A 20199-nucleotide genomic window follows, 5' to 3' on the forward strand; every position below is an offset into this window, starting at 1 on the left:
GAGTGTCGAACGTAAAGAACAAAAACGATGGATGCAACTTTCACGAATAAAACGATCAGCAATTTTCACTTGTGATCCTAATTTCTATAGTAAACATAAAAGTAGTCCCGTTGATCACCTGCCTTGTTAATTTTTCTCGTGAAAATCTGCCCCTGCCCAGTCAATAGATTTTTTGGTCTTGCGTGGAGGCTTTTCTTCAAATATAATCTTTTTTTGCAACGTCCGTTTCTTCAAGTAGTTGCCTTGTGATAGCAATTCGTATTACTTAACCATGTAATTTGATTGCGACTAATTAATTTCCTATGATTATTTCCCAGGTTGTTAAGCAAAATGGGTAAATTATAAGTATGGATCATTTACTACTAAATTCTCATGGGCCGTTGCCCATCTGCCCGTGCCAATGTTATCGTAGAAAATCTGCCCCTTCCCAGACAAAAGAAATTTTTTTCATGCGTAGTGACAGGCTCTTCTATTGTTGTGATTTCGATAATTATTCGTTTTCTGCCTGGTGCCTGCAGATTGGAATTCACTTGTTTTCTTTTTATAAGACAGATGTGTTCGTTTACCATCTGCCCGCCAATTTTTCTCGTTGAAAAATCTGCCCGTGCCAAGTCAACAGATTGTCATTTTCTACCTATATTTTTAAATTTTAAGTCATTCCGTGGATAAATCGTCCAAAGTTATTTTGCCCGTGGGTTCCTACTCGTTATTCTACCCGCCAATAAGTACGTTTTCACGTGAAAAATAATAACATTAATTGCTAAACTGTAAATAAGAAGGGACTTGATTTAAGGGGAAATCTATGGGGGGGGGCGGAAATCAGTAGTCTTCGAACAGAAATGCCGATTTGAATTTGGTGCTTTTTGACATAATCGATATATGCCGCGTAGAAATCCTTGCACGTACTGCGTTGTGAGTGTGAGCCAGTACCCACCCTTCTTTTGCAACGGCGCGGAAATTTACCCCATTGTCTTTCCCCCCTTTCCCCTTTGCAGCGACCCCCCTCTTTGACCATCAGCAAGGAGGGTGAAAACCTGTGGCGGTTTTCACCCCTCTTGATGGGCGACTGGACTGACCAATCACAGCGTGCTCTCATAGGCACATGAATAAGCTCCTCTCAAAAAAGCTTGTTCTTTTATTATATATGGACTAGTAACTTTATGCCCGTCCGGGGCCGGTCTTTAGTTGGGCTAGTGTAAAAGGCCCGTTATGCAAATTCCCTTTCCCGTGCTGATTCCCTTGCCCGTGCCGTTTCCCCTTGCCCGTGGATCCCTTGCCCGCGAGCGATCGCCTTTGTTTGAGCTTTTAGGCGGTCTTCTGTTCAAGTCGCCGAGCGAGGTCAGTCGTAGCCCCGGGTGTTTTTGACCCTTTTCGCAGGTAGTCGCCCGTCAGCCAATCACAGCGTGCGCTCACACGGACTGACAAACACACAGACAGATACACAAACAAACTCCTCCCCCTTTTCCCCCTTTCCGTTTTATAGACAAGAGATTCTGCACTTTGCCTTACTTGTGATAAATCTTTTTTTCTGTAAGTTTCGATGGCCATTGATGTTCAGACTGCAAATGGAGATGCTGCCAAATGAGATGGTGAAAGGTGTGCTTAAAGCAGCTGCTGTCCTTGGTGTCACAATTCTGACACCAAATAATAAATACCAGCAATGTAGGCCTAATTGTATTGTTGAGAAGATAAGCACTCGCCTCCTAGTCAGATTCAAAATAGCTGTCAACTGTCAAGCTAAAGAGAGAGTAATCGAACATTGCCATTTAAATGCAAGGATAAATAAAGTGGAAATGGAAAATTGTTGTTGGTTCAGATTATTGGTCGTTCACTTTTTTTTTGAAATTGTTGGTACAAATTGATTCTTGACCCCCAAACAATCTAAGAAGATAAAGTGAAATGAAACAGTCAATGGGATTTTACTTGCTTGGGTTAATGTTTATTCAGAACTTTTTAATGTGCATGCACTCATACATTAAATAGCATGGCTTGTATTATTTAATATCAGTCAGCTAAACCGAATTTTAACCCAACAAGGGCTTGTTACAGTTTAGCGGGTGCGGTTGCGCCTGGAGCTGAACATTGAAAAAACCATTTCTTTAATAAACAATAATTCAGCTGAAGTTCTCTTGTATCCACCTGCTCCCCATCCCAAAATCACGGCAGTCGTGTCGACGTATTGGTCGGGGTCATTATTGAGCAGCGGCAAAAAAACGGGGAAGACAGTTTTATAAAGAATTACGGGATATGTAGGTGTGAGGATGGCGATATCATTGGCCTAATGGCAATCAAAAGGGAGTCAATCAAATGTCAAGAATACTTTTCGTTCATTTTTTTTTTTTTTTGTAGCTACTTACGGAGTTGAAGGCGTTGTATTTCTCATGAAGGACAACTTTGCTAATCCTCCTTGATATCTGGACGTCTGACTGGCCCGTTAAATACATTCCAATCAATGTGGTCACACCACTGATCTCGATCAAAGACATCCTTGACGTACACGAGAAAAAGTAAGACAAATAATTTACTACAAGGAACTTTGAATAAATGTAGAACAATCCTTATACTTTTCCACAGTGGGCCGCTATAAGGACTTTAGTGTCACTAATCAATAAAAGCTGCCAAATATGTAACCATCAGCTTTTCAGGGCTACCTAAATGTTCAAATGGTCCGATTAGTTCTAGTGACGATAATAAGTAACCCACAAAGAACCATTCAAGTTACAAATCCAAATAAACTCACCATGAAAGACCAACCACTCTTTTTGGCATTGGCTGCGCCAACGAGCCTTTCGCTTATCAATCCCCTTGCGGTGGGCATGACAGTCGGTGCGGTGCCGCAAGTCGCTGTGTTTTTGTTTCACGTCGATCGCCTCTTCTTCTCCATATTCGCCATCAAACTGCTTATTGGATGGGACACCTGCAGGATTAAGGGAACTAGGATAGGCGAACGGATACGGCCATCCACTAGGCAGTTGCTGCTGGTGAAACATCATTGGGTAAGGATTGAACGATGGCACCGGAATGAATCCAGGATTGGCAATTTGGCCGTGCCAGTTTTTTCTTTGAAATGGGACATCATATCCCGAGCCATCAACTGAATTCAAATGTAAAATGCATCAGATTCAGCCAATTTTAGAAATGAAAGGAATTGATTTTCAATACGATCGATGATGATGGCATCGTCAGTACGGGAGACAAGCGGAAGGATGAAATTAGAGGCCTGGCAGCAGCTCAACAGAGATACGACCGCAAATAAGAAGACCATGGAAAAACCCTTTTGATCGTCCATCCTTGTCCTTAATTTACGGAGAGAAAGATTAAGTTTTGGCCAAGTAAATTAGAGAAATAATTCTCTAAAAACTAGTGTGTTTAACAATAACATTTTAAATGGAATGAAACGGCAGTAATTGAAAGTTAGCTACTGATTAGCTAGGTTATTCTTCAAATATCAACTTATTCAATTAAAAAAAAAACAAGTATTAATTCTTTTAATTACCTTGATTTTTGCAGAGGTGGTGTTGTTTCAACTTGGACGACACTTGTGATTCACGTTCGAGTTGGGCTTCCTTTTTTATTGCGGGATTGAGGACGCTCAAGATGCTCTGCGGAACCGCACCTTTACTATTCAAATCTCCATAAACTGATTTGAATTGAGTCAAATCCCTTTAAAGTAAACGAAAGAGGTAAGACATAATTGTAATTTCATTAGCAATGTTTCTGGTAACTTGCGATGTCACACGAATGGTAAGGAGATGCCCCCAGTTCACAAGCTCTTATCATCGGTTAGTCAACCCACCAAATTCCCCGTGATGTTGAATTGCGACGATTTTGCTTCGAACTTCGCAGTTAGAGGAATGAAATTTTTAAAACGACTTTTGTCATTATTTTGATGGTCCTGAAGACACATGGCAGCCTTGACAAAGCTATGCTGACCTACGTGAACGGAGAAAAACGGCTAGAGATTCAAATTCGTATTCTCGTAGGAGAACTGAGATCGGTAATGGAATTAATCGCACTGTGAGCAGTCGACTAAAGTTTCATGACCATTTCATAATATGTGCTTGCTCTACGTATTTTTCTGTCGAGGAATTTCACTGGAATTTACCTGTTTACAACGATATCCGGATGAACTTCCGAAAATAAACCCACGAACTGTGGGCTGTCAGTTTCGAGGCGCAAGTCGATCCGATTTTCCTCAACAATGGGCTGTTCTTTGGCACCAGCTTAGCAAGGTCTCAATGAGAAAATGTTCACCTATACAAAAGAAACAAAAAATTATTCAAGCGATTTAAAAGAATTGTATCGGCAATGAGATGGTGGGTTGTAGAGCTGTAGATTTTTGTTTGATTTTAGTCAAAATTCTACTCGAACGAATAGCTATTTGCGGAGAAAATGTTGGGAAGGATTCGCCAAAATTTGAATGATCCGGTGCGAAAGAAGATTTGCCAATACGGTAATAAATGAAATCATGGCTCGGGATAAAAAATGGTTTCAAGCCGTTTTATGTGGCTGCCGCCAGTGGCCACAAGGAAATCTATCACAAGATGTTGGCCTTCTTGAAACAAATTCTTTACGAGGACACACTACAAAAACACTTGATAGACAAAAAAAAAAGGATTCGTGCATCGTGCTCTTGATTGAGATTCTGAAAATATTCAAATGTTTCAACTGATTCTGAAAGCTGTCAAGATAGAACTGGGGCAAAAAGAACTCCTCCAAGCGTTAAACCAGAACTCCATTATCATCCTCGAAAGCGAAATTCATTCACGCCAATTAATTTATTTTTTGCCAGATGCAAAACCAAAGAATTATTCAGCGCAATGGTTAAAATTGTCGTGACGAGAGACGACAACGTTGCAGATTTCACAGATTTGTACGACTTGCTCTTTCACCAAAATTCAGCAATAAATGCCCTCAAGTTCATCGACGCTGAAAATCTTCAAGGGATCAAGTCCCATCTGTATCGATATACAAGGCCTTGATACAAAGGAAACAGGGGAAAAGCGAAGGAGTGGACAGGAAAGGGGGCGAAAAGCACATATACGGCAATCGGCAACGCCGAATGAAATGCCTGAAAAATGTGTCGAAATGGGGGTATCACGAAAATCGTGATATCTCAAACATCTCAAAGAATTATAAAAAATCCTTTTGGATTCTGAAAGAAGGATGAAAGGGCTACATTTTGTATCAATTAGTTTTTTTTTACAAGCCGAATATACGGCTAAAAGCGATGTAGTCGGACGGGGAGACTTTGGGTTTTCGTGATATTTCACGATTTTCAACCGTGATTATCTCGTGAACGGGAAAAGGTAAAAATCCGGACTTAATTCCGTTGGAATCGCCTTGCGATTCTGAACAGATTAGACCTAGTCCGGATTTGTAAAGTTCTTTTCCGGATTACGATCCGAAAAGTACCCCCACCATTTCGGTCCGGTTGAGTGGGAGATCGCTTGTTAAAAGCTTCCTTGTAAAACCAGGCTACTAATTTTGTTTATAATGTGTCAAATTACGATATCAAAATTTCTGGTATTCCGAATAAACGAGTTCAGGCCACGCTTGATCGACAGCAGTATAGCTCTTTGGCTAATTCTCATGGAAAATTGCAAGCGGAGTTACACTGTTGCCTTGAGTGATCAATTGATAGCCTTAAACTAAAATAAATAAATAAATAAATAAAAATTCAATTGAATTCCCAGAAGGAGAAACACAGCATTATGCATCTTTTAATTCCAACAGATTTTATCAAAATAATTTTTTTAAAAAAATGTTCGCTCCGTCCAACCGGGACACAACCCAACCTGGGTTATTTTGATGACCCATGGCCGTGGGTCATGCGTGATGGCGATTCGTTTTGTTTTGAACGCTGGACACGTTCCACATCCTTTGAAAGAAAACAACTCCTTAGTTTCAACTTCCGAGAAAAAAAAAAACCCGTCCATTGCATGCGTCCAGTCAACAGCAGCCCCAACAAACTACATAACAAAGAATAAACGAGTTCACCATAGGAACAATGTTGAGCTTTTCAGGCTAGACGCCAGCTCTTATTATTATGCTGATGTCGCTCATTTCTTTTCATTTTGTTATTTTTAGTTTTTCGAAATGACTAAATATATTCAGATCACACATTTCGAACACGACACGCGGTCCACTCTCTTCTACTGGCGATACAGTCTTTGATTGACGTTTTTCCAATATTTAAATGTCACGTAATATTCACGTTAATAATAACTGACCGTAAAATAACTTGTCCCGACTATATCTACTGACTTGCATGAATAATTCAAGTCGAAATTTGAATAAGAGACCTCCGAAAGAAACACTAATTGTGGATTGACTGATGCACATAAAAAATATGAGCAAACAAAACGAAGACAAGAATTGGGGGAAAAAATAATAAAAAATAAATAAAAAAATACACAAAGTAAATTGTGTGGATAATAAAAAAACCAAAAAAACAAAACAGCTTAACTTGATTACGATTTTCGGGAAGGATTTGATTTAGTGTGTTTTGTAATCTTCTTGAGAAATTCAACGGATATTAACTATTATTTACGGCTATTTAAATTTCGTACGATTATATCGGTGAATACTGAGGGAACGCGAAGTTATTGGTATCAGAAGATGGACTTGAAAAATATCTAACCCGGACATGTAAAGTGAACGCTGTCAACGCCTGCGTTCAACTTTCCCGTTTATGTTTATGACGCGGCAATCCCTTGCGTGAAAAAAGGTTGGAAGAGCGGGTTTTGTCTTCACCTATTCTCCCATCGAGTTTTCATCTGATCTTTAAAAAATAATAACTAAAAATAACCAAACAAAAACAGATACAAAAAGAAAACCTGACGAAACCATCGAATCGCATGTCAAAGATTAATTTCCATCTTGAAATTTTTCGAAGGTGTCAATCAGTATATAGGTCTCTTCTTGTCAAGTTCTTCTTCTACTCATCGTGTCCAAATAGCTTATCTTCGACTCTGATCGGCTAATTATTTATCTCCTCTCATATACTAACGGAATTGCACTTATATGACCCTTGCGAAATGTTAGTCAAATTAGTTGTTCACTGGGTCACGTTCAGTTTCCCAGCAAAGACGCAGAAAACAAAAGATAATTTCATTTACATTTCTTCATTTAACAAGATATGCATCTCGTTTAATGAGGCCCTATCTATTCAATGTACAGTGAACTATATCAGCTGCCGAGCCAGCAGCGGTTCCCGCTCAACAAACCAAAATTTGGGGGGTAACAAACTCAGATGAATGGCATCCAGATTTAGGCATAGAAACGGGAAAAACCTGTTGCTCAAAAGGAAACTGGGCAATCCCGCATCACGTCAGCGACCAGGAACAAGAAAAAAAACCGAAAGATAGTCGTATTGAAACGACGGATTGAGCGGGATTCGGACCGGTTACTATTTCAAACTGAGTAAGGGAAAAGGAGGAAGAAGAAGGGGAGAAATTGAAAAGATTTGATTTTCCGGTATCGAGTCGACGAGTGTCAATCCGACAAGATAAAAATACCTGCAGGCCATTCACAAAGAGACCGGGGAAGAGAAACTGACAGCTGCAAAGATCAAACGGTTTGGATATTTCTATGGGACCTGCAAGGTGGGCAGCATTTGTTTCTCAAAAGGAAACCTGATCAATTTAAAGTTTTGATCAAAATGATTTAAATGTAACGACTTTATAACGCCTCGTTTTTCTAAATGTAGACCAGTTTTGTTATGAAAAATAGAAAAACAACTTTGGCTGCCAATACACTGAAAAGCTTTTCCTATCAGATGTGCTGGTACTGATAATAATTGTCTTTTACTGGGAAAAAGTTGCCAACCACTAGTACTAGGAAAAATCAAAATTTTCTTACCTTGCGTGAAATGAATGATGACATTCGCAGGTGGTGGGGTCAAAGCGACACAGTTAACTCGTCGAGTGGAACTTGGCAATCAACTCGAAATAGATTGTCGTGCTGAGCCGAGGGTCAAGCTGCCCGTGGTTTTCTCTTGGCGATGGATAGTCAACGGTGCAGTAGTTGATCTCGACCATAATCGCCTTCCACCAAGTATAAATTGCATCAAGGGAAATGAGATAATAGTTATAGATCCCTCCACCTAAAAAGGTGCTTTATTTCAATTGTAGGAGCTTAACAGATATTAAACTGCAAAGTCCTGCTGCCTGGACCCACTTCCTACTCCTTTGCTAAAGAAGTTTGTAAGTACCTTGGCCGCTCCAATAACGAGAATTGTAAACTCTTCGCTGGCATCTGGTCGGTTTCCTGATTCGCTGAAGCATGCTGTCATCACGCCTCTTCTTAAGAAACCGTCACTGGATCCCCAAGATATGGCCAGCTACCGCCCGGTGTCTGGCCTTTCATTCCTCTCGAAGCTTATTGAACGTGTAGTTCTTTTTCGCCTCTCATCGCATGTCGCGGAATTCAATCTGCTGTCTCCTAGTCAATCTGCGTATCGGATGAACTACTCGACTGAGACTTCCCTGCTTTCCATCCAGAACGACCTACTCGTCGCTGCGGATGCTGGTTTGGGTAGTGCGCTCCTCCTCTTGGATCTCAGCGCCGCATTCGACACGGTCGACCACCGTATTCTGATTGAGAGGATGGCTACAGCTTTCGGTGTCTCTGGATCTCCCTTAAACTGGTTCCGGTCCTACCTCTTTGGCAGAACCCAATCGGTGAAGGCGCTTGGAGTTACATCATTCCCGGTACCTCTTCCGTTTGGCGTTCCGCAAGGATCTGTTCTGGGTCCATGTCTTTTTAACATCTACACCAGTCCGGTTCCCGCCATTGCTGCTGTCCACGGGGTTAAACTCAAGCAGTTTTCTGACGACACCCAAGGGTACGTCCACTTCCACCTTGATTCTCATCATCAGACTATGGCTCTTGGATCTCTCTCCGCCTGTTCTGCGGATATCGAGGACTGGTTATCCGCCAATCGGGTGAAGCTTAACTTCGGAAAGAGTCTGCTACTTTATACCACTCCACCACGTAAAGCCTCGGCCATTGTACTCTCTCCCCTTGTTGTTGGCGACTCTGTTCTTCCCCCTTCTAATCAAGCTCGCAATTTGGGTGTAACTTTTGATAGTGAACTCACAATGGTCCCTCATGTAAATGGCATTTGTAAATGTGCTTTCTTCCATCTCACCCTTATTGGTCGGATAAGGAAGTACCTTGATACAAAATCGGCCAAGTCCTTAGTTCATGCTCTTGTGCTTAGTAGACTTGATTATGCAAATTCTCTTTTGTTTGGCCTCCCGAAAACTCTGATGGTGAAACTGCAGCGCGTTCAGAACGCTGCTGCTAGGCTAGTTGTCGGTGCGGGTAGATATGATCGAGTTTCTGAATATATCAAGAACCTTCATTGGCTGCCGGTCGAGCAGCGGGTTGTTTTCAAGACGGCGGTTTTGACGTTTCGTTGCCTGAATGATTCTGCCCCAGTTTATCTGTCTGATTTGGTCAAATTGTACAAGCCCACACGTGATCTTAGGTCTGATAATTCCCGTACCATTGTATCCCCACCTTTTCGACTTGCGAAGTATGGGGGGAGGTCCTTTACATGTGCTGCCCCGTCCATTTGGAATGCGCTCCCTCTTTCAGTGAGATCTGAGACTAACCAGCGACTATTCAAGTCTCGTCTAAAGACTCACTTATTTTCTCTGGCTTTTCCCCGCTGATAAATTTGTTAAATTGTGTGTCTATACTTATGAGCGTCATTAGATCTTTCATTATGGATAGTGCGCTATATAAATATTACAATACAATACAATACAATACAATAAACATAACCAACCGTTTTCAGGATATCGGTTATTCCACTTTCGTTGCATCTGTCGTCAGTCGCATCCGGTAGACTCCAGTTCTAAAAGAAGCTTCGGGCGTCGAGGTTAGAACGATACAAGCCAGTCGGCACAAGCAACACCACCTTGATTGATTGTAACAATTTTATTTCTGTCGTTTGTTTGCTAACATGCAATTCTCTCTTTTTATCTACAGCAAAGTTTCCGCTACTGTGACGTGTACATTCTAATAGTGGTGGTAGTAGTAAGTAGTAAATAGTCAATTTTTCTTTACTCGATTGGAAACCATTGGGGGTTGGTCGGTTTTGATTCACGTTCAAGATATTGATCGATCACGGAGCTGAGATCAATTGCACCATGAGGACAGCCCGAGGGCAATTGATTACGCCGCTGGACGCGGCCCTGCGTCGGGGCAATCGGGGCTGCGCTAAATTCCTGCAACTTCACGGCGGATTGGCGGCCGCCAAACTCACCGACAGCCGGGCCCTGCAACGAGCCCTCAGCCAGTAAATTCATTTTTCTTTCTTTCCAAATTTGGTTAAAGATGAATTCCATTTAAAAATATTATGAAATGATTTTCTTGTTCCAAGGGCCTACACGGAGAACCAGCGACGGGTGTCGGTGATTGTCCACAACAACGCCGAGATGATGGACTACCCGACCGACAGTCAAATGTCGGGCCGGTCGTCGATGGTTCAACTTCCGCATTTGGCCGGACACAAGAGCCGCACTGTCTGCCGACTGGAGGACAGCGCCACTCAGACGCAAGTGGAAGAATCTTTCTTCAGCGAGAACAAGGACGGAGCAGAGGTTGTTCCATTTAAAACAGAATTTGAATTACAATTGATTGAATTAACTTTTTGTTTTATTATTTAAAAAAAGATCCAGCTGTCGAGCGCTGGAGTGAGACTGGGCGAAACAGAGAGCGGATTGAGACGTCGGAGGATCAGGCGTCGAGCCCAGCAGAGGCGATCCTTGACCGATCCACGCCCACCGCCCAATGATGAAGAACTCCGCTGGAAGTCGCGTCAGCGCTACTCTGACGATTCCGGATCGGAAAGTGACGATGAGCAGCACCTGCCTGGATCGCGTTACCACCAACAGCAGAGACCCAATTTGTCGCAGTACGTGTCGGACGGTGGCGCTCCTGGGACGGGCGGAAGCGGTGGCGACGGAAGCGGAAGACTCAACGGAAGCAGTCACGGCCTCGGCAACATCAACACGGTCCATTTGGAGCCGATCGTCAAATCCAGCCAAGTGGCCACCGATTTGGCCGTCAGATCCCAGTCGATCCTGTCCAATGTCGGGACGGAGAGTTCCGGCCAAAAGGATTCCGGATTCAGTGACCTGGTCGGTCGCTCGGAGTAGGACATTAATTCGTCGGCGCTGATCCGCCGGACCGATTCGGCCACTCTGCTTCTGCTGGATCACATCCGCTCGCCGTCGGAGCAGCAGATGAGGAACGGGCCGGAGTCGAGCCGGAAGCGGACCTTCCTCTTGAGGCGGACCAAATCGGAGCGCCGTTCGGAACACGAAGGATCGTCTGCCCAGCCGCCGACGGCGACTCATCCGCACAGCGAGCGGATCAAGTACAAAGCGGAAATTCCCATTTCCGTCATCCGCGCCGCTCAAGCCAAAACCCGAAGGTGAAATCATGTTTCAAATAATTTAAAATTTGAAAATGGCAGGTACAATTTGGAGAGGAAGATCTTCCAGCAGCAGCTGGACTTGAAGCAAATGCAAATCCGCATCGGGCAGGCCAACGAGCAGGTGTTTGCCAAGCGGCTCATCGACGGATTCCGCAAAGACGCCGTCACCGTCGGACTCCGCCCCTACGACGGATCCTATTCCTTCCAGCAACTCGAAGTATACCTCTACAGTAAATGTCAAAACTTTCTTTCTTTCTTCCACTTTGGGTTTATTTCTATTTTTTAAACTTTCCCGCAACAGATCAGCTGAGGCTGGTGCAAGGTGGGCGGACTTTGCTGCCGCTGGTCGATTCGGCGACGGACCGCGAAGACGCCGCCACTGCCACCAACGGACTGACGTACGGTGACGTCATCGAGACCGAGTCCACCAATGGGACGAGCAGGACGACTACGACGACGACGATGCCGGTGGACAAGTGCACCCACACGACCCAGCGTTGCCCGCACGCCATGTACGCTTATACGACGTTGCCGCCAGCCTGCTACACGGGCGTCTCCTGCGCTGCCTTTAGTAATTTCTCCATTTTTTATTAATGTTGTTGTTGACCCAATCGATTTCCATTCATTTGAGGGTTTGTTGGTTTTTGAATGATTCAGTTCCCTACCACAAACACCACCGGCCCGTCACTCAACAACATCAACAGCAACAACAACCAACGAATCACCCGGGGACGGCCAAGTCGACGACGGAAAACGGGCGAATCATTCTGCCGAAATTGAATTTGAACAACAACATCAACGGCCATCAGAAGAGCAACACATCACCCGCTAACAAAGGCAGTCATTGAAAGTTATTGGCTAATCAAGAAAAATATCGAAGTCTCGTTCATTCATTTATTCAATTCGAAATCAAATTAAATTAAAGAAAAAAAATTAAAAGAAATTAACAAAATATTGATGATGTTACGAAACGATGTTGTTATTTCGATGGCCCGTGTAATTAAGTCAGCACGACGACACGGGAGGCGCACCTCGTTTATGTTTGTTTGTTTTTCTATTCACATGGATCACTGTTAAAAAACTTCCCAACTATTTCGGGGTTAAACGCCCTAAATTATCGGCAAATGAGATCTGGGGTTCCCAAACCCGAAAAATTTGTATCGTATCGCAATACGAAACGTTCGGGGTTGTACAGAAGACAAATAAAAGAATCGACCACGGCCAGGAACGAACCTTTAACCCTTGAATTGCTACCTCAGCTCGCTAACCACTATATCAGTTGGCTAATTAATCATTTAAATATTTATGAATTACATTTGTATTTTCTGTACGTAAAGACTTAGAAAAGTTTTATAGTCTTTGTTAGTATAGAAAATAAGAGTTAGAGGGTAGCGGGCGTGTTTGTCGAGAATACTAGCACTTAGACTTAATATTATACGTTAGAATACTTACGTTTTCAGAAATCGATATAATTTTTAAGGAAAGGGATGCATGCTTGAAAATATTTCAAGTTAAAAAATTGATCTACTTGACAAGTAGTTTGCAAATACTTTGATTAATATAAAAATGAATAAACTATAAAAATTTTAAATGTACTTGAAATAATTCTATCGCTGCTGCATACCCTGGTAGCACACTTACATCCATCGTCTATCATATAGATGTCTTAATGTCTAAATCAAATCTGATCTATCTGCAACCTAAATTGGATATCACATAGATACTCAATTTACTACGGCCTTATGCTATCTTCGTATAGATGTCCTATAGATCTACGTTTCTCATACGATCACGGACATCCATTTGTGTCTAGAAATTAGACGCTTAACAGACAGACGTAACATGACGTCTGTGAGATGTCCAAATTATCTGTCCACAGGATAGCTTAGGAAGACAAGGACTTTACATTTTCATAATTTTAACTGCTAGTATTAATTTAAAGCCGTTGAACAAAACACAGTTAAAAAGTAATATAGAGTGGTGTAGTGGATAGAGCACTGGAGTACCACTCCAAAGAACGTGGTTTCGCGCCCATCGAGAAACGTTTCTTTTTTTCTTTTTGCTTAAATTTAAGTCTTTTGAAGACGGCTGTAAGCCGTACCCATTTAGATGTCTTACAGCGCGACATTAGTATAGACATAGGCAATCCTATGGACGTCGGGTTAAGACATCTCACTCGGCTGCAAAAGATGGGCGACGTACATCCTATAGATAGAGGCGTGCTACCAGGGTAGTTTATAGAAAAGCTGAACTTGTCATTATGTCTCTGCCGGTTGCCGACGGGATTACTTTGCTAATCATGACTAAAATCTATGTCCCAAGTATGCTTACATATTATGCACTCCCTAAATGTCTGGCCATGCCCAAAAATTTGGGGGTAATTTTCCCCAAATATTTGTAGTTAAAGTTGAAAAAATGAAAGTGGTACGTAAAACCCCAGAATTTACGAAAAAAGTCAAAATTTCGTGCATTTACAAATTTTTGGTGGTTGACAACCGGGTCGGAACTTTTATTTGTCTTCTATACCACCCCGAACGTTTCGTATTGCGATACGATACAAATTTTTCGGGTTGGGAACCCCAGATCTGGTTTGGTCAGAATTTAGGGCGTTTAACCCCGAAATAGTTGTTAAGTTTTTTAACAGTGAAGGTTTTGTGGTTCCATCACCCGTTGCATCAAATGGGGGGGGGGAAGAATTTGAAGAAAAATGAAGATGCACACGCTGCCAGGAACGGGATCCGGATCGTCGGCCATCGATTATTTTGCCAGAACAGTTTAAGCTTTGCGTGAGCATCTTTTTGAAATTGACAAATTCATCGCATTTTTTTACACGGCTCATGACAAGTTTAACAGTACCGATTAACCATCGATGCACGCGGGTTTCATGTCAGGTGATGATCCGCTGAAATTTTTAAAACCTTTTCTTTTTATATTAGTAGAAGGGGACGAGTGGGTGTATTGGAAAAGGCGTCATTTAGGAGTAGGTGCAGTGGTGCACCTGGAGACCAGGGTTCGAACTCCCTGGCAAGCTATTGTTGGTTGGTGATACACTCGCTATGGCGCCACTGTGGCGTCACATGGACCCCGTGACTTGTTGCTGGAGAGGGACCTCGGGAGGGTTGGCTGGGGGACGGTTTTCGTCGATATTGGGATCGGTCCAATATTCCTCAGTCGGCGCCAAAGGCAAATGAAATGTGGGATAATCGGAAACTGGCGCTGTATATCTGGCAGAGCAAGGTGCCCTTATTTGCGCAGTCATTGGGTTGATTGCCTTGTTTCCGTCGTGTTGAATTGGGAATGTGTTGCATACAAGTGGTGTTGGCTCTGTACGACTAGTCGAATAATCTCAGGGATCATATGCGCGTTGCTTCCGCACGAATCCAACAATGTTGTCCTTGTCACACACCGCCCGGTGTATCATGTGGGCAACAACTTGTGAAATGCGTGTATGTGAGGGATTATTTGTGCTAGTTTCAGATCCGTATATCCAGCCTAGAACCGGGCAGTTGCGACCCCGGCCCCATCCACTATCATTGTTAAAATTGTTATATCAATTGTAGAATATTTGGTATCAACAAGTAGTACACACACACAGCGGCGGATGTGCTCCCTCTCCTTGCTATTAGTGGTCATATTTAAACTTTTTCTGTTCCTTTTCTGATTTTAAAATAATTTTATTTCATTTTTAATTTATATCAATTTAAATTTTATTTTCCGGGATCTAAATATGAACTCTAAATATACCTGATTCCCACAATCTCCATTCCTAACGAATTGTCTAATTTGACTAGTAACAACATTGTATCGATATTTAGTTCTCCGTCGATTTGATAATCGATTAATAATTGGTAAACATTGAAATTTCGTCTGCTCTTTCAACAAGCGAATAAGGACTAAGAAGGAGAAGCAACAACGTCATCATTTGTGTCTTTATCATTTCACCCGATTTGTGAACGAGATGCAACATCTGTGAGACTGTGACAGCTAAATGGTAATATTCTAGTTTGCGATAATATGTGCAATGCGCCAGGATCTATAGCTGTTCGAGTGGGTGTCAGAAACTCAGAAATTGGACCTTAATTTTGAGATAATTTCGACTCCACACAATTCTGGTAATAGTAGAAACCAAATTCACTGAACGTGGACATCATCAAATTGGTGTCAGGTGAATGGATAGTAATTGGTAGCCTCAAGCCCTCTCAACATTGTAATTTCGCAATGTTATTGCCCGTTTCGTCTTCTAGAAGATCAAGACAATTTCGATACAGACACTGGTAACATTCGTCTCTGTTGGACATTGTTCATTTTTCATTAATTTTACTGATTGGACTTATCTCTCAGATGTGATGGCCGAGTCTACCACAACGGCATTGAACCGTTGGCAACAGTCAAGTCCCATTCGTTCACCCTGGGACGTAGAGCAGCGATTGAGGTAAACGAACGAAACATTCATCGCTTCATTAGGAATACAACAGTTTTTGACCTGATAATTCATCTGAACGGCTTTTGTGATGAGATAATTTGTCTCTGGTGGTTAGTGTGCAGCTAAATAAAATGGGTGACGGCGGGGAAACCGCTTTCAACAGCCAGTAGCGCCGGATTGCGGAGGCGATAACAACCATCGAGAACTCTTTATCGTCTCTGGCTCTCGACCATTGTGGAAACTGGAATGTGTCACCAGTTTATTTTCCCCCTAACATCATGGAAGATGGATTATTTGAAAACGTCCATTAGAAAAAAACTAAGAAACCGCTGGCAAATACCGATCCGGCGAACAGTGCTCCAGTGCTCCTCTTTCCCGTTGCCAGGCAACAATTTCTTCCACGCTGCTCGTCTACTGAAAAGGAGAATGCGTTGAATAGTAAATTGATGTGCGGATGAAGACGATTTCGTGCTAGTCTGGGATGCAATAGATTTATCTAACCGAGTAAGTCATTATTCCGGTAATACTTTAGGAAAAAAAGGCTATTTATTGTAAGATAAGAGCGATGTTTGATATTTCCGAAGAACAGATCCAGTTTCAATCTCAAATGGCTCTTATTCGTAGATTATTCTCGACCAAATTTTCATTTATAACCTGCTAAAATTGTTTTATTTTACCGATTTTGCATTCGCCTTTCGCCCTTGGGTCGCAATTTTTATGATGTCGCAACGGTGCCCCTTCCCCTCCGTAGAGCCTTTCAAAATGGCGACGACGTTTCAAATTGTGATTGACGTGTCGCCTGTCGCGTTGTCAACATATTTTAGGATTTTTCGTTTTTTCCACGAGGTAATAACTGGCGCAAATTTTTTTCCTTCTGGCCTAGGCTTAAACCCAAAGAATTAGTCAAATTACTATTTGTCGCAATGTGATTGCTGTATTTTAATAGCAAATTTCCATGAACAAACTATTTGGGGACTGTTTTTAAGGACCTTCAAAAATAACTTAAATATCGAGATGAATGTGATATACTTGCATTTTTCCTTTGATTTTCTTAAACACTACTGATGTTGTATCAGAAACTTGAAGAGACTTGAAGCTTGGATGTGCACCAACAGTGATTATCGATAGGAACTTGTTTTTATCTGTCTATGATTTGTTGTAAACATCCTCGTAATTTGTTGAGCTGTGCTGTTTTTGTTTTTAGATCAACAGTTTTTTTACTAAGTATAGTTATTTAATCTCCGTTATGATAGAAGACTAATAGAAATTGAAGTACACCATTAACAGTTTTTTTTGTTTCTAGATGGAGTGGATTTGGGAGATCTGTATTCTAGATGGAAGATCTGTATTTACCTGTTTTTAGTACTGTTGCAATGTGTGACAGATGGTTTTTCTCGACTAAATTTTTTTGAATTCAAGTTTGTACCAGTTAAATTTAATGGTGTTGACTGTTTTGATTTGTGTTTACTGGTGCAAGATATATTTTTGAAACCAAGTACCGAGTAAAACTGGTTCCAATATGGTATAAATAAGAACATCAATCATTTTATATAGATCAAGACTTCGAAACTTGTGGCCTATCTCAACAATTACACAAAATATAAGCAACTGAAATTCCAGCTAAGTGTGAAATAAGATAGAAAAGCAAGCTTATCAGCTCGCTGAAGGGATAGTCGTAAGCCAGTTGAAAACTGTCTTAAATGACAAATTCAGGGCCGATTGTTAAGTCGGACTTGTTCACAATTCACGCTTTTTTTCACAGACTTTTAGGTCTTAAAACGGGATTTTTCTGACGCAGTTCAATATCCTTGCAAGTTATTTACGTTTGGTTTGATCAACTCATATTTTCCTATTTTTACACATAAAGTTCAATAATTGAATTTAAAAATAACCATCATTTAGTCAAATAACTACAAAACATAAATAACATCTGGTGGTGATTTGATATGAAAGTGAAAAAGTTGTAGTCGCAACCGCCAGATGTCACTAGTCGTTCAGCAATTATTTTAGCAGTTTTTCATTAATTACAGGAGAACTAATTAAGTAAATGAAATTATTTTTGTTCTGGTCGTACCGCATATTTTTTGTCTAGTTTTTAAGACCAAAAAGTCTGAAATGTGTCGTAAAACGCCCGAGCTATGGAGCGTTACATACATACATACATACAGACAAAGTGACATGGCTTTTTTTTTCTGCGTATGCGATTAAGATAGAAAAGCAAGCTTATCAGCTCGCAACGAAGGGATAGTCGTAAGCCAGTTGAAAACTGTCTTAAATGACAAATTCAGGGCCTATGATTAAGTCGGAGTTATTCACAATTCACACTTTCCTTCACAGACTTTCTGGTCTTAAAACGGGATTTTTCCGTCACAGTTCAATATCCTTGCAAGTCATTTACGTTTAGTTTGCTCAACTCATATTTTCCTATTTTAACAAATAAAGTTCAATAATTGAATTTAAAAATAACCATCTTTTAGTTTAAAAACTGCAAAACTTAAATACAAATCTGGTTATTGCGTCATGGTTGGGTCATCAAAGATTGCGCCATCACGGCGATGCTATGGACATCTGGTGGGGATTTATTTGGGCGGCATATATTTGTAATATTTTTTTTCTCATGTTTAACCATACATTACGAATATATTTCAATAACAAATATTCGACGAAAAGGAAAGGAACACGTTTAGTAAATGACAAGCTTACACATGTAGTGGAAACTGGAATTTAAACCTAAGGTGAAAAAGTTGTAGTCGCCACCGCCAGATGCCACTAGTCGTAAAACAATTATTTTAACAGTTTTTCGTTAATTACGGGAAAACTAATTAAGTTAATGGAATTATTTTTGTTCTGGTCGCACCGCATATTTTTTGTTTAATTTTTAAGACCAAAAAGTCTAAAATCTGTCGTAAAACGCCCGAGCTATGGAGCGTTACATACATACAGACAGACAAAGTGACATGGCTTTTTTTTCTGCGTATGCGATTATTAGCTTCGCCCTTCGGGCTCGCAATAATTTTAACTAAATAAAGAGCTAAATTTAAGCACAGAAACTAAAAGATAATCGAATGCAAAAGTGAAAAAGAAAACAATAACATAATGAAATCAGGTGGTACTAAACAGTTACCAAACGAGGTTCTTGAATTTTAATAAAAAATAAAACAAAACTTGAATCGCAAGCTTGTAGCTCTTAAAAAATTCTAAAATTAATTGCGAGCCCGAAGGGCGAAGCTAATAATCGCATACGCAGAAAAAAAAAAGCCATGTCACTTTGTCTGTAACGCTCCATAGCTCGGGTGTTTCACGACAGATCTCGGACTTTTCGGTCTCAAAAATTAGACAAAAAATATGCGGTGCGACCAGAAAAAAAATAATTTCATTTACTTAATTAGTTCTCCCGTAATTAATCAAAAATTGCTAAAATAATTGCATAACAACTAGTGACATCTGGCGGTTGCGACTACCACTTTTTCACTTCAGGTCAAAATAAATCACCACCAGATAGAAAAGCAAGCTTAAGGTGCATTCACACTGCCACTAACGCAGCGTTACGGAGCGTAGCGTAGCGTAGCGCAACGTGGTGTGACGGAAGAATTTGTACTGTAGCGTAAGGGTGTCTTAAGCTCCTCCCCACTCTCGTAAGGGTGTTGAGCGTGGGGGGGAGCTTAAAACGCCCTTTTACGTTACAGTACACATTCTTCCGTCACACCATGTGGCGCTACGCTCCGTAACGCTGCGTTAGTGGCAGTGTGAATGCACCTTTATCAGCTCGCCGCGAAGGGATAGTCGTAAGCCAGTTGAAAACTGTCTTAAATGAAAAATTCAGGGCCTATTGTTTAGTCGGACTTATTCACAATTCACACTTTTCTTCAAAGACTTTTTGGTCTTAAAACGGGATTTTTCTGTCACAGTTCAATATCCTTGCAAGTTATTTACGTTTAGTTTGGTCAACTCATATTTTCCAATTTTTACAAATAAAGTTGTAATTTTTGTAATTTTGTTTTTTGTTGTAATTGTTGTAATATGTTGTTGTAATTTTAAAAATAACCATCTTTTAGTTTAATTACTGCAAAACAAAAATGCAAATCTGGTTGTTGCGTCATGGTTGGAACTTGGAACATCAATTATTGCGTCATCACGGCGATGCTATGGACATCTGGTGGTGATTAATTTTGACCAAAATTGAAAAAGTTGTAGTCGCAACCGCTAGATGTCACTAGTCGTTAAGCAATTATTTTAGCAGTTTTTCATTAATTACGGGAAAACTAATTAAGTAAATGAAATTATTTTTGTTCTGGTCGCACCGCATATTTTTTGTTTAATT

General features: G+C 41.1%; 2 protein-coding genes and 2 long non-coding RNA genes across 5 annotated transcripts; 3 read left to right on the top strand and 1 right to left on the bottom strand.

The window, feature by feature from the left end:
* Positions 1-1917: 1917 nt before the first annotated feature.
* On the bottom strand, positions 1918-3774 carry LOC124338385. 2 transcript variants are annotated; one of them, XR_006917767.1, is made up of 7 exons: positions 3497-3774; positions 3163-3296; positions 2741-3094; positions 2565-2651; positions 2358-2487; positions 2140-2278; positions 1918-2075 (listed from the first exon to the last, which is right to left on the bottom strand). It is a non-coding gene; the product is annotated as an uncharacterized LOC124338385 (long non-coding RNA). The 2 variants fall into 2 exon arrangements; XR_006917766.1 differs by having other exon boundaries at positions 1918-2278; positions 3497-3773.
* A 6352-nt stretch (positions 3775-10126) lies between these two features.
* Positions 10127-11272, top strand: LOC124338318. The gene is made up of 3 exons (XM_046792454.1): positions 10127-10312; positions 10397-10616; positions 10689-11272. Exons 1-3 carry the CDS (start codon positions 10164-10166, stop codon positions 11172-11174), a joined length of 855 nt encoding a protein of 284 aa, XP_046648410.1. The 5' UTR covers positions 10127-10163; the 3' UTR covers positions 11175-11272.
* Positions 11262-12517, top strand: LOC124337780. The gene is made up of 4 exons (XM_046791802.1): positions 11262-11452; positions 11495-11685; positions 11757-12026; positions 12113-12517. The coding sequence occupies exons 1-4, from the start codon at positions 11262-11264 to the stop codon at positions 12301-12303; spliced, it is 843 nt and encodes a 280-aa protein (XP_046647758.1). The 3' UTR covers positions 12304-12517.
* A 3523-nt stretch (positions 12518-16040) lies between these two features.
* LOC124338420 lies at positions 16041-17208 on the top strand. Its single transcript, XR_006917816.1, has 3 exons — positions 16041-16382; positions 16630-16724; positions 17182-17208. It is a non-coding gene; the product is annotated as an uncharacterized LOC124338420 (long non-coding RNA).
* The last annotated feature ends 2991 nt before the right edge of the window (positions 17209-20199 follow it).

Source organism: Daphnia pulicaria, chromosome 4, assembly GCF_021234035.1.
Source record: "Daphnia pulicaria isolate SC F1-1A chromosome 4, SC_F0-13Bv2, whole genome shotgun sequence".
Lineage (NCBI taxonomy): Eukaryota > Metazoa > Arthropoda > Branchiopoda > Diplostraca > Daphniidae > Daphnia > Daphnia pulicaria.

Excerpts from the sequence above, each read along its gene's own strand:
- LOC124337780 (XM_046791802.1), top strand. The coding sequence starts at position 11,262 with ATGAGGAACGGGCCGGAGTCGAGCCGGAAGCGGACCTTCCTCTTGAGG. Across the intron at positions 11,686-11,756 it reads ACTCGAAGTATACCTCTACA|ATCAGCTGAGGCTGGTGCAA; the intron begins GTAAATGTCAAA and ends TTCCCGCAACAG. Across the intron at positions 12,027-12,112 it reads CGTCTCCTGCGCTGCCTTTA|TTCCCTACCACAAACACCAC; the intron begins GTAATTTCTCCA and ends TGAATGATTCAG.
- LOC124338318 (XM_046792454.1), top strand. The coding sequence starts at position 10,164 with ATGAGGACAGCCCGAGGGCAATTGATTACGCCGCTGGACGCGGCCCTG. Across the intron at positions 10,313-10,396 it reads CTGCAACGAGCCCTCAGCCA|GGCCTACACGGAGAACCAGC; the intron begins GTAAATTCATTT and ends TCTTGTTCCAAG. Across the intron at positions 10,617-10,688 it reads AGAACAAGGACGGAGCAGAG|ATCCAGCTGTCGAGCGCTGG; the intron begins GTTGTTCCATTT and ends ATTTAAAAAAAG.